The sequence below is a fragment of the Cricetulus griseus genome, chromosome 2 (assembly GCF_003668045.3).
Source record: "Cricetulus griseus strain 17A/GY chromosome 2, alternate assembly CriGri-PICRH-1.0, whole genome shotgun sequence".
Lineage (NCBI taxonomy): Eukaryota > Metazoa > Chordata > Mammalia > Rodentia > Cricetidae > Cricetulus > Cricetulus griseus.
In genome coordinates, this window is record NC_048595.1 from 19,322,912 (window position 1) to 19,334,313 (window position 11,402).

Consider the following 11,402-nt stretch of genomic DNA (forward strand, 5'->3'; position numbering starts at 1 on the left):
CCCCGCGGTACCCGAAAGGCACCCCTGTGTGGAGAGTCTCCACTTGAAGCCCACGCCCCCCACCTCCCGGGCTGCTCTGCAGGTGAGGCGCTCGGAGGGGCTCCCCGCGGTGGCAGCTCGGGAGGATGCACGTCCGACTGCGCCAAGCCGGCCTCCTCGCTGCCATCCCGGAGAGCCCGCGGCCCCCGGAGCTGGCGCGCCTCCCGCCGCCCAGGGAGCTGGCAGCGCGGCCAGGCCTCGCAGTCCCCTGTCGTGGGGCCCCCGGCGGGAGCAGGAAGGAAAGCGGACGAGATGTGCCCGTGCGGCTCGCACGGCTTGGAGAAGTGGGTAGCGGGGTTGCATAAGGTGGAAGGAACTTGGTAGTTTGCAAAAGGCAGCTCGGGCGGGAGCGGAACCCCGAGCCCGCCGCCTCGCGCGCCCCTCGTTTACGGCCTCCAGTGCGCGCCTCCCCCACCGCGCCCCCTCCCCCAGGGCGCGCCGCCGTCTCGCTCCCCCTCCCCCTACACCCCCTCCTCACTCCAGAGGAGGTGAGTTTAAACCCCGCCCACGTGACCCCAGCTGGGCCAATGAGCGGCGACGGGAGGTGAAATCCGGTTCTAACCGGTCCGGGGCTCCCAGCGCTATAAAAACTTTATAAACCCCCCGGAGCCCGAGCAGTGTGAAGAAGCAGCGAGAGCGACCCCCGGACGGACCGAGCCCGCGCACCGCTGCATCCCCGCGTCCAGCGCCGACCTCCCCCGCCGCCGCCGCCGCCGCCGCCATGCCCAAAAGAAAGGTACGTGGCGCGAGCGCGCGGGAGCCCGGGCGCCGCCACTTGCACCGCTCGCCTCGAGCGCGGAACTCGGCGGGTAGAGCGGCGCGGCGCGGCGCGGCGCGCGCGGGTTCCAGCCCGAGTCGGGCCGCGGGCGAATCCTGCGCGGCGCGTTGCCCGCGGGCTCCAGAAGCCATATTGGAGGAGCGGCGGCGGCGGCGGCGGGAGGAGCCATGTTGGCAGCTGTTTACCCCGCTCTCCTCTGCCGCCGCGCCCCCTCCCCCACCGGCAGCCCCTCCCCTCCTCCGGGCGGGCGGGCGAGCGAGCGAGCGGGCGATTCAAACCCGAAAGGGCGGGAAGGCGGCGCTCGGCTGGGCGGGCGGGGAGCGCGCTGCCGCCAAAAAACTGCCGCCGCGAGGGGTGGGGCCTCGCCGGGGCTCCGCCCCCGGCCGCCCACGTTCCCGGCGCAGAGGCCGCGCACGGCCGCCCACGAGTTCCCCGAGCTCCCGCCCTCGACGGCTGCCATGGCAACGGCACTGGGCTCCGCCTCCGGAGGGGTTTGTTTGCACAGTCTGCAGCTGTTGCTCCTGCCTGGCTGGTGGCGCCGGGCGCCTTCCCGGCCCCGCTCCAGCTTCTCCCGCGCTTTACAGCCAACCCGCCGGGTCCTTCGGGCTGCGGCTCGGCTGGATCCCCACTAAAGCTACTTTTAAGAGACCCGGAGTGGATACGTCTTAGAAACGAGTTACCGCTTTCTGTCAAGTTGCCGATGACTGAGATTTACATCCCCGAGGTTACAAATGTTGGCCTTTCATCTTTTTATAGGCTGAAGGGGATACTAAAGGAGATAAAGCCAAGGTGAAGGACGAGGTGAGTGTTGTCCATATAGGGCTTGTCGCACAGGCCGTGGGTGGTAAACACCACGGGGCTCCTTCCGTAGTATTTGACCACAGCCCCGGTCTGGAAGTTGCCCTAGAGTTTTCCATATTTGCTCTCCTTAACCTGGGAGGAGAAACTGGGGTGAAACTTGTGCCTATTTTTCTGACTTTGTTTTTATTTTAATAGCCACAGAGAAGATCTGCAAGGTTGTCTGCTGTAAGTATATTTTGAATTCCTCATGCTTATTACTCTGAGGTTGGGAAACATTTTTGGGATTCCCTTTGGATTCATTGAATTGCAGTTCAGTTTGTGGCTGGTTTGGAATAAATTACCTTGTGGTGGTACACATCTGGAGTTCACTGTTGTCTTAAGTTCTGATGGTAGTGACCAAAGTGGAAGGTCACTTTTAAATTGTAAAAGAAAGGCAATCCCAAATGATAGGAGCTTTCCTAGCTGTGGTGTGGTGGGCTGTTTCTTTTGGTCCATCATACTAATAGTTTCCTCTTCTCCTCTGCCTCCCAAAATTAGAAACCTGCTCCTCCAAAGCCAGAGCCCAAGCCTAAAAAGGCTCCTGCAAAGGTAAGCAGGACCCAGAGACTTCGGAGCTGATACTAGTTTGGTGATTTTCACAGAAGGAGAACTATCCTTCACCTCCTTAATCATCATCATGGTGACTCTTATCAGTGGATGTTGTAAGTTATTTCCATAGCCTCATTCCTGGTATTTGTCATGTTAGGATCCTTGGCATAAATTACAAAACACTACCCTTGTCTGTTAAACAAGGATTTCTAGTTAATGTAGTCTGTAACTCATGTTTAGATGACTTTGTATGCTGAGGACCACAAGTTATAATTTAGCTTACTGTAGGGGGTGTATCCAGTAGCCAAGCCTGCTTTGCAGAGCCTGGTAGGTTATCTCCTGGTATACAAAATGAAAAATGTTCTATCCATCCTTCCTTGGTTTTAGAAGGGAGAGAAGGTACCCAAGGGGAAGAAGGGGAAAGCAGATGCTGGCAAGGATGCAAATAACCCTGCAGAAAATGGAGACGCCAAAACAGACCAGGTACAGTTGTAGCTAGATCTTCATTGGGTGTGCACTCAGTGAGTCATCTATCCTGAAATTGTTTATTATATCTGGATAGGTCTGGGTGTGATGTGATTTTTTTTTTTTTCCTGTCCCAAATCCTCAGTTGTAAAAATCTGTTATAATCTACAAGGCACAGGCTGTGTTGGCTTGTCCTGAGTGTCACTCGTGCTGTTCCATGAAATTTTAAAGCTAGAAGTGACCTGGGGTCTTCTGATCTCTCTTCCTAGTCAGTTAGTGAAGGGGGTGATTTAGTAAAGTTGACCACTGGGTGTGCTTCAGACTTGGTGTCTTTACGTACCCCAAAACTGCAAACAGTGATACCATGTATTGATTATAAGCAAAGATCAATTTTAATTTGCATGTTGACTTTACCTGTCTTTCTTTTAGGCACAAAAAGCTGAAGGTGCTGGAGATGCCAAGTGAAATGTGTGCATTTTTGATAACTGTGTACTTCTGGTGACTGTACAGTTTGAAATACTATTTTTTATCAAGTTTTATAAAAATGCAGAATTTTGTTTTACTTTTTTTTTTTTTTTAAGCTATGTTGTTAGCACACAGAACACTTCATTGTTTTGGGGTGGGGAAGGAACATGTGTCACTAACAAAATGTCTCCTAAGCTGGATTGATTGATGGTTGATGGAAAACATCTTTCCTTGACAATTTAGAAAGTTTTCTCTTGGCTCAGGAGAGACGTCCTGGTGTTGACATATGTGGCCGCCATGGCACAGAATGCCTTGTGTGGAAAAACTCTAAAATTCATTTTTATATCCTCTTCCCCCTGTACCATCAACATAGACTTAACTCCCTTAAAACCAGAGACCTGTTGGAACCTGACCCCCTAAAATTGGTTTTGCTGGTCTATTGGGCAATCTGAACTTTGCAGTGAAAATAATATCCTCAAAAGAGCAGCAGTTCCTTTTATATACAAGATTGTGGATCTTCAGATTGATAATTCTGCCGTTTTCATTTCGTTTCCTGAAAGTCAGGGTCGGCTTGTGAAAAGTTGTTAAACAACATCCTTAATGTGAAATGTCAACCCTCACTCTAAGCTCTTCCCCTTTTCAAAGCATTGAATGAAGACTTCACCGGGTTTTATAGTGGCTTTCTGATTTTGGTAGTCCATACAAGAAGGGAGTTTGGAAGTTCTTGTAAACTGTTACTGATTGTCTGCCCATGTCCTGCCTGAAATACCATGATTGTTTATGGAAAGTATCTTTAATAAAGCTGGATAAGGTTTGGCTTGGAATGCTGCCTCTGGTCTTTTCCCAACAATGAGGAACCTGGCTCCCGGGACTCTTGGTTTGATTGAATGGTCTTGGATTTAGTCAGTCTCCTAAACACACGGTAAGTGGAGGTGGCTGTGCCTCCCAGAAGTAGACTTGATGGTGAGTGGGTAAAGGAAAGAGTGGTTCTTGAAGGGCTTAAAGTTTATTATATGCAAGGATCAACAGGTCAAAGGTTTGGATACAAACAGCTAGGCATCCCTCTGCTCTCTTGAGGCAATGCTATGTTTGGTCATATGAATCAGATCAGCTGCCACTCTACTGACCTGCAACAATGTTAATAGACTGGCTGGCTAATTGGAGGGTATAAGAATACAGGCTGCTGGGCAGTGGTGGCGCTCGACTTTAATCCCAGCACTCGGGAGGCAGAAGCAGAGGTGGGTGATCTCTGAGTTGGAGACCAGCCTGGTCTACAAGAGCTAGTTCAGGACAGCCTCCAAAGCCACAGAGAAACCTGTCTCAAACCACTCTCCTTCCCCCAAAACAATACAGGCCTTTTAATAGATTTGTGTGACTGCAATTTGAACGTGTTTCACAGAATTCACGTGGCTTATATTTGAGGGAAATAAATTGGGAAACTACAGAAATTGCCTCATTCTATTCCTCTGTCAAAAGGTTGAGTTGACAATTTAGCTCTTGAAGCTTTGGGGTTGGTGTGTTCCTTTCTGGATTAAGAAACTAAAATGAGAAACCTTAGTTATTTGCCAACATTCTGAACAAAATGAGTTTTCAAAGTAATTTGTCAAAAGTCTTAGACTCCTATCCAAAGGCCATTTCATTTTGACTGATGTGTGAGACAATTCCAGAGGGACCTGTGGGCTGTCTTCATGGTTACTGTTAGTTTGGAAACTATAGTTGGGTTACTTACTGTGTTGAGATTATGTGTTTTGCTTAACCATGGACTGCATTCACCCCTACCACGTGCCGTGCTAGTCTTTGGGCCAATTCTAAAGTGGACATTGCCTCCCTATGTCATAGCTGGCTTGTAAGTATTTTTCTGCTCTGGTCACCTGTTGCCAAATATGTGGGATAGGTCTGTTGATAGTCAACTTGGTATGTATTCCTATAGCTTGGCGTATTTGAGTTGCTCTGTGTCTGCCCTGTGCTGAACTAAAGACTGGCTATGTGCTACCTGGCTATACCTTTATTATCCTGTGGCCCGAACACTTAGGAGGCTGTCGAGATGAGGAGTTGAAGGTCACCATGAACTCGACATGTAAGACCAGACTTGGCCACATGAAAACCATTTCAGCAGCAAAAAGTGAACCCCCCAGAGGGCTGGAGATAGACGGGGTGGTTGGGGCACTTACTGTGACACGCCCCCCCCCCCCCAAAGCATACAGGGTTAGTTGCCAGCACATAATGACATGCTAACTCCTGACACTTTAACTCCAGTTCCAGGAAATCAAATATCCCCTCCCGGTTTCCATGGACACCAGGCACACATGTGGTGCACAGACTGTGCAAACGGTATTTTTTTTTTTGAGTGCACCCTTCCCAACTCAAAGCATGCTGTAACCAATCTACCTTATTTTTATTTTTTCTTTTATGTGCATTAGTGTTTTGTCATGAGTTCCAGGTCCCCTAGAACTGGAATTACAGTTATGAGCTGCCATGTGGGTGCTGGGCATTAAACCTGGGTCCTCTAGAAGAAGAGTCCGTTCTCTTAACCAATGAGCCAGTTCTCCACCTCCAATCTCACCTTTTTGTTTTGTTTTGTTTTGTTTTTTCCAGACAGGGTTTCTCTGTAGCCCTGGCTGTCCTGGAACTCAACTCTATAGACCAGGCTGATCTATAGATCGAACTCTGCTCCTGAATGCTGGGATTAAAGGTGTATGGCACCACCACCTGGCCCAGTCTCAATTCTTAGGGATGATATGCTGGGTGGTAATAGTAGGTGTACACCTTTAGTCCTAACGCTGAAAAGCAGAGGCAGGCAGATCTCTGAATACGAGACCAGCCTGGTCTACAGAGCGAGTTCCAGGACTACAAAATTACAGAGAAACCCCATCTTGGGAAAAAAAAAAAAAAAGGAAGGATATATAGCAAGTTTTTCCTCATATTGTCTAACTGGCCTGAGTCTTCTGGAGATATAATCTACTCACCCATGCCCAGAGGCGGGGTTTCAGGGTTCTTTCTTCTTCCCTCGTTTGCAGGAAGCTCCTCAGCAGCCTGTGTTTCAGCAGGACTATGGCTTGCTCACTCCAGCTGAACCTTCAGAGTCACTGTTTAAACACAATCATTAGAACTGAGGCAGTGGTTCTCAACATGCAGGAGTTGCCTAAGACGATCAGAAAACATTCACATTATGATTCATAACAGCAAAAATACAGTTATGAAATAGCAACAAAAATAATTGTATGGTGCAGGTCACCACTATGTAAGGAACTGAGAACCCCTGGAACAGGCAGACAAGACAGAAGGGCTGCTGGTGTTGGCTTCACACCCTGTATCCTGTGACCTCTAGATAGACCTGGCCTCGTCTGATTGGTTTGACCATAAGACACTGCTGAGTAAAACCTTCCCCCTTTTTTGAAAAATAAACATACCGTAAAATTGACAGTCTTGCCAAACAGTGGTGATGCACGCCTTTAATCCTAGCACTCAGGAGGCAGAGGCAAGTTGATCTCTGAATTTCAGGCCAGCCTGGTCTACAAGAGCTAGTTCCAGGACAGCCTCCAAAGCCACAGAGAAGCCCTATCTCAAAAAACAAAAAAACAAAAAAACAAAACAGAAAAACAAAATTGACTGTCTTAGAGCAGGAGGTCCAGTGTGGTATGCACGGTTGTGTGGTGGGCACTGCTGTCTATAATTCCAGAATGTTTTCATCATTCCTTTCCCACCCCAAAAAGCTACAAGCTCACTGGCAGTTAATGCCCCATCCCTACCTCCCAGTCACTAGACAAACTCTGATCATCTATAGTTTTGCCTGTTTTGAACATTTCTCTAAATTGTAATCTCTGCTCTTTTGAAATGTAGTGTTACGTTCGTGTTACAAAATCACTGCTGTTCCTGACTAGGATGGTCTGTGGTGTAGACATGCCACATTCATTGGGCTTTTTAAAAGTTGTGTCACTGGGCCTAGGCCCTATCCCAAAGGATATGACAGACTCTGAAGACCCCCTTCGGAAGGCCTCACCCTCCTTGGGGAGCAGAAAGGGTCTGTGATAGGTAGGGTTTTAGTGGGGGGCAGGGGGCAGGGGAGGAGAGAGGGAACTGGGATTGACATGTAAAACAAGCTTGTTTCTAATTCAAATTAAAAAAAAAAAATGGGAAAAAAAAAAAGTTGTGTCAGGTCCGTGTGGACATGTTAGTAAACTTTCTGAAAACCTGCCAGGTTCTTTTTTTTTACCTGCCAGGTTCTTAAGTAGCTTTATGTGAAGGGTCCCTGTACACTCTCCTCAATGCATGCCACTTTTATTGTAGGAATCCTGGTGACTTTCATTTGTGGTCTTGATTTGCATTTCACTAGTGACTAGATACTGAGTATCTATTTTTATAAGCCGTCTGCGTGTCTTGGCATGTGTGTGTTATGCACGTGTTTGGGGAGCATGCATGTAAAGATCAGATTGCACACCTCCCTCAATCACTCTACACTACGTTTTGAGTCTGGGTCGCTCACTGAACCTGGAACTTGCTGATTGGGTGGATGAGCTGATTCGTGAACCATGTCTACCTCACATGGGGATGATAGGAAGACCTGGCCTAGCCTAGCAGTGGTGGCGCTCGCCTTTAATCCCAGCACTTGGGAGGCAGAGGCAGGTGGATCTCTGTGAGTTCAAGGCCAGCCTCCAAAGCCACAGAGAAACCCTGTCTTGAAAAAAAAAAAAGAAAGAAAAAGGAACACCTGGCCTGATCCACTTTGTGGGTGGTAGAGACCCAAACTAACACTTGCATGGCAAGAACTTTACCAACTGAGCCGTCTCCCTGGCCTCACTGAGTAACTTTTTAAATGCCTCTGTTCAAATGCTTTGACCATATTTGTTTTTATACTGGACAGGTAAGAGCTTTGTATTCTGGACTTTAAATCCCTGTATAACTTATGACTATCTCATTCTATGGGTTTTATTTTTTATAGGATGTCTCTCACTCTGTACCCTAGAACTCACTATGTTGCCCAGTCTGGCCTCAATTTGCAGCAATTCTGCCTCCGCATGCCAAATGTGGTATTACATTGGGCTTGGTGGCACACACTTTTAATCCCAGCACTCAGGAGGCAGAGGCAGGTGGATCTCTTTGAGTTTGACTCCAGTCCACAAATCAAGTTCTAGAACATGCAGGGCTATTACATAGAGAAACCCTGTATAAACAAAGGAAAACAAGCAAAAATTAATGGAAGCAAAGTTCATAGCTAACCTGGGCTATCTAAACATGTCGGGCATCACCTTTAATCCCAGCACTTAGAAGGCAGATGCCGGGGAATATGAGTTCAAAAGCCAGTCTAGTTTACATAAGCAAGCTCTAGGACAGTCAGAGTTAAACAGTGAAACACAATAACAAAAACCACTCACTAACATTAATTCCTTAATTGAGTGTGTCTTAGGGTTTCTATTGCTGTGAAGAGACACCATGACCATAGCAACTCTTGTAAAGGAAAACATTTATTGGGTCTGACTTACAGTTTCAGAGGTTTAGTCCATTATCATCACCGTAGAACAGTAGAACATGGTGGCAGACACGGTGCTAGAGAAGGAACTGAGTTTTACATCTTGCTCCACAGGCAGCAGGAGACTGTACCTTGAGCATAGCAGACCTCAAAGCCTGCCCCCACAGGTATATACTTCCTCCAAGAAGGCCACACCTCAGTGCCACTCCCTATGGGCCAACCATTTAAACAGTAGTCTATGGAGACCATACTTTTCAAACCACTACAATATGAAATATCCAAGTCCTAAAAATGTTTAATTAATACTTAATTAAAAATTATCTTTAGCTGAATGGTGGTGGCACACACCTTTAATCCCAGAAGTTGGAGGGCAGAGGCAGGTGGATCTCTGAGTTTGAGGCCAGCCTGGTCTATACAGAGTGAGTTCCAAGAAAGGCAAGGCTACACAGAAAAAAAAAACCTGTCTTAAAAAACATAATCTGCTGGGCGGTGGTGGCATATGCCTTTAATCCCAGCCCTTGTGAGGCAGAGGCAGGCAGATCTCTGTGAGTTCGAGACCAGCCTGGTCTACAAGAACTAGTTCCAGGACAGGCTCCAAAGCCACAGAGAAACCCTGTCTCGAAAAAAAAAAAAAAATATATATATATATATATATATATATATATATATATATATATTCTGTTTTGTTTTGAGTCAAGGTTTCTCTGTAATAACAGCCCTGGCTGTCCTGGAACTCACTTTGTAGTGAGTCTGGGGGTGATGGCATCTTTAGAGAATCCTGAAAAGAAAAAAATGGGTTAGTTGTCAAGTACTGGGAGAGGTAGATGTATCATTTGTTGGCTAGTCTCTGCGTAATGGGAAAGTGCAGGGCTTATCCCAAGTCCTGGCTAGAGTAGTCTGTGAGGCCAGATCATCTCAACTAGCCACATTGAAACTTTTCTAAGTAGTTTGTAGTCCAAAGCCACTGTTTAGTTTGTGTTTTTTAGCTTAGTGTTATCATAGTCCTAGTGGAGTCGTCGTTGTCTCTTAACATCTGCAAAATGTCTGTTCGTGCCCTTCTGGCTTTTAGAGTCTCCATTGAGAAGTTGGATGTATTCTGACAGCTCTGCCTTTATATGTTACTTAGCCTTTTTCCTTTGCAGATTTAAATTTTCTTTCTTTATTCTGTATGTTTAGTGTTTTGATTATTATATGGCAAAGGAACTTTTTTCCTGGTCCAGTCTATTTGGTGTTCTGTAAGCTTCATGTACCTTTACAGGCATGTCCTTCTTTAGATTGGGAATTTTTCTTCTATGATTTTGATGAATATATTTTCTGGGTCTTTGAGCAAGGATTCTTCCCCTTCTTCTATTCCTATTATTCTTCACGTTTTCCTGGTGTCCAGATTTCCTGGATGTTTTGGGTTAGGAATTTTTTAGATTTAACATTTTCTTTGACCAATGAATTATTTCCTCTATCATATCTTCAATGCCTGAGATTCTCTGTTCCATTTCTTATATTTTGTTGGTGATGCTTTCATCTTACCTAGATTTTTAATTTCCAGAATTCCCTCAATTTGTATTTTCATTATTGCTTCTATTTCCATTTTCAGGTCTTAGATCATTTCCTTCATATGTTTGTTTGCTTTTTATTGGCTTTCTTGGCATTCTTTAGGGGATTTACTGATTTCTTCCTATATATATTTTTATTTATTTATTTTTGGTTTTTCGAGACAGGGTTTCTCTGTGGCTTTGGAGGCTGTCCTTGGAACTAGCTCTTGTAGACCAGGTTGGTCTCGAACTCACAGAGATCCACCTGCCTCTGCCTCCCGAGTGCTAGGATTAAAGACGTGCACCACCAACACCCAGCTTCTTCCAATATTTTGTTTGTCTTTTCCTCAATTTCTTTCTTTCTTTCTTTCTTTCTTTCTTTCTTTCTTTCTTTCTTTCTTTCTTATGTATATAGAACTCTGTCTGCCTGTGTGCCTGCAGGCCAGAAGAGGGCACCAGATCCCACTATGGATGGTTGTGAGCCACCATGTGGTTGCTGGGGATTGAATTCAGGACCTTTGGAAGTCAGTACTCTTAACCTCTCAGCCATCTCTTCAGCCCTGAGGTTTTTTAACTTTATTTTATGTACATTGGTATGAAGGTGTCAGATCCCCTGGAACTGGAGCTACGGACAGTTGTGGGCTGCCATGTGGGTGCTGGGAATTGAACCCAGGTCCTCTGGGAAAGCAGCTGGTACTCTTAACCTCTGAGTCATCTCTCCAGCCCCTCGATTTCTTTAGGAGAGTTTTAATTTCCTTTTCAAGGACTATGGATTTGGGATGATTATGGGTCTAGGTGTTGATTCCTGCTTATGAATTTGTTGGTTGGGTCTTTTTTCCCTTTATTTTTTGTTTCCTCTCTGGTCTTGTGGCCTAAGTGGCCAAGGGTTCTGGTGACTGGAAAGTCTTCAGATCCATTAAGGGTGACCGCTAGAGTTTTGGGGCTTTGAGTTCCTAGATGCAGCCTGGCCTCCCATAAAGACTGAAGATTTCTTCCAAAGTTGTAGACTAGAATATGGAGCCCAGAGGATGGGGTGCTGTTTTTCTGACTGGTGTGAGATGTGTCTGGGGCTACGGAGTCTGCTGGAGATGTGGGGAGCGCTGGCCATGGGGAGGGTGATGAGGTGGGCTGGGTTGGGTGGTGGAGTAGGTCTCAGTATCTGTCAGTGTCACAGCTCTGAGAGAAAGGTTTCCTCAGTGCAGCTATAACAGCTCTGAAGGGAAAGGCATCCTGGCAGTAAGGAGCCAAGGAATACCACAAAGTCACACCA

General features: G+C 46.8%; 1 protein-coding gene across 1 annotated transcript; it reads left to right on the plus strand.

Moving 5' to 3' along the window:
- Window positions 1-571: 571 nt before the first annotated feature.
- On the plus strand, window positions 572-3,960 carry Dhdds (dehydrodolichyl diphosphate synthase subunit). Its single transcript, XM_027399611.2, has 6 exons — window positions 572-775; window positions 1,574-1,618; window positions 1,814-1,843; window positions 2,156-2,206; window positions 2,594-2,689; window positions 3,101-3,960. Exons 1-6 carry the CDS (start codon window positions 761-763, stop codon window positions 3,134-3,136), a joined length of 273 nt encoding a protein of 90 aa, XP_027255412.1. The 5' UTR covers window positions 572-760; the 3' UTR covers window positions 3,137-3,960.
- Window positions 3,961-11,402: the final 7,442 nt, after the last annotated feature.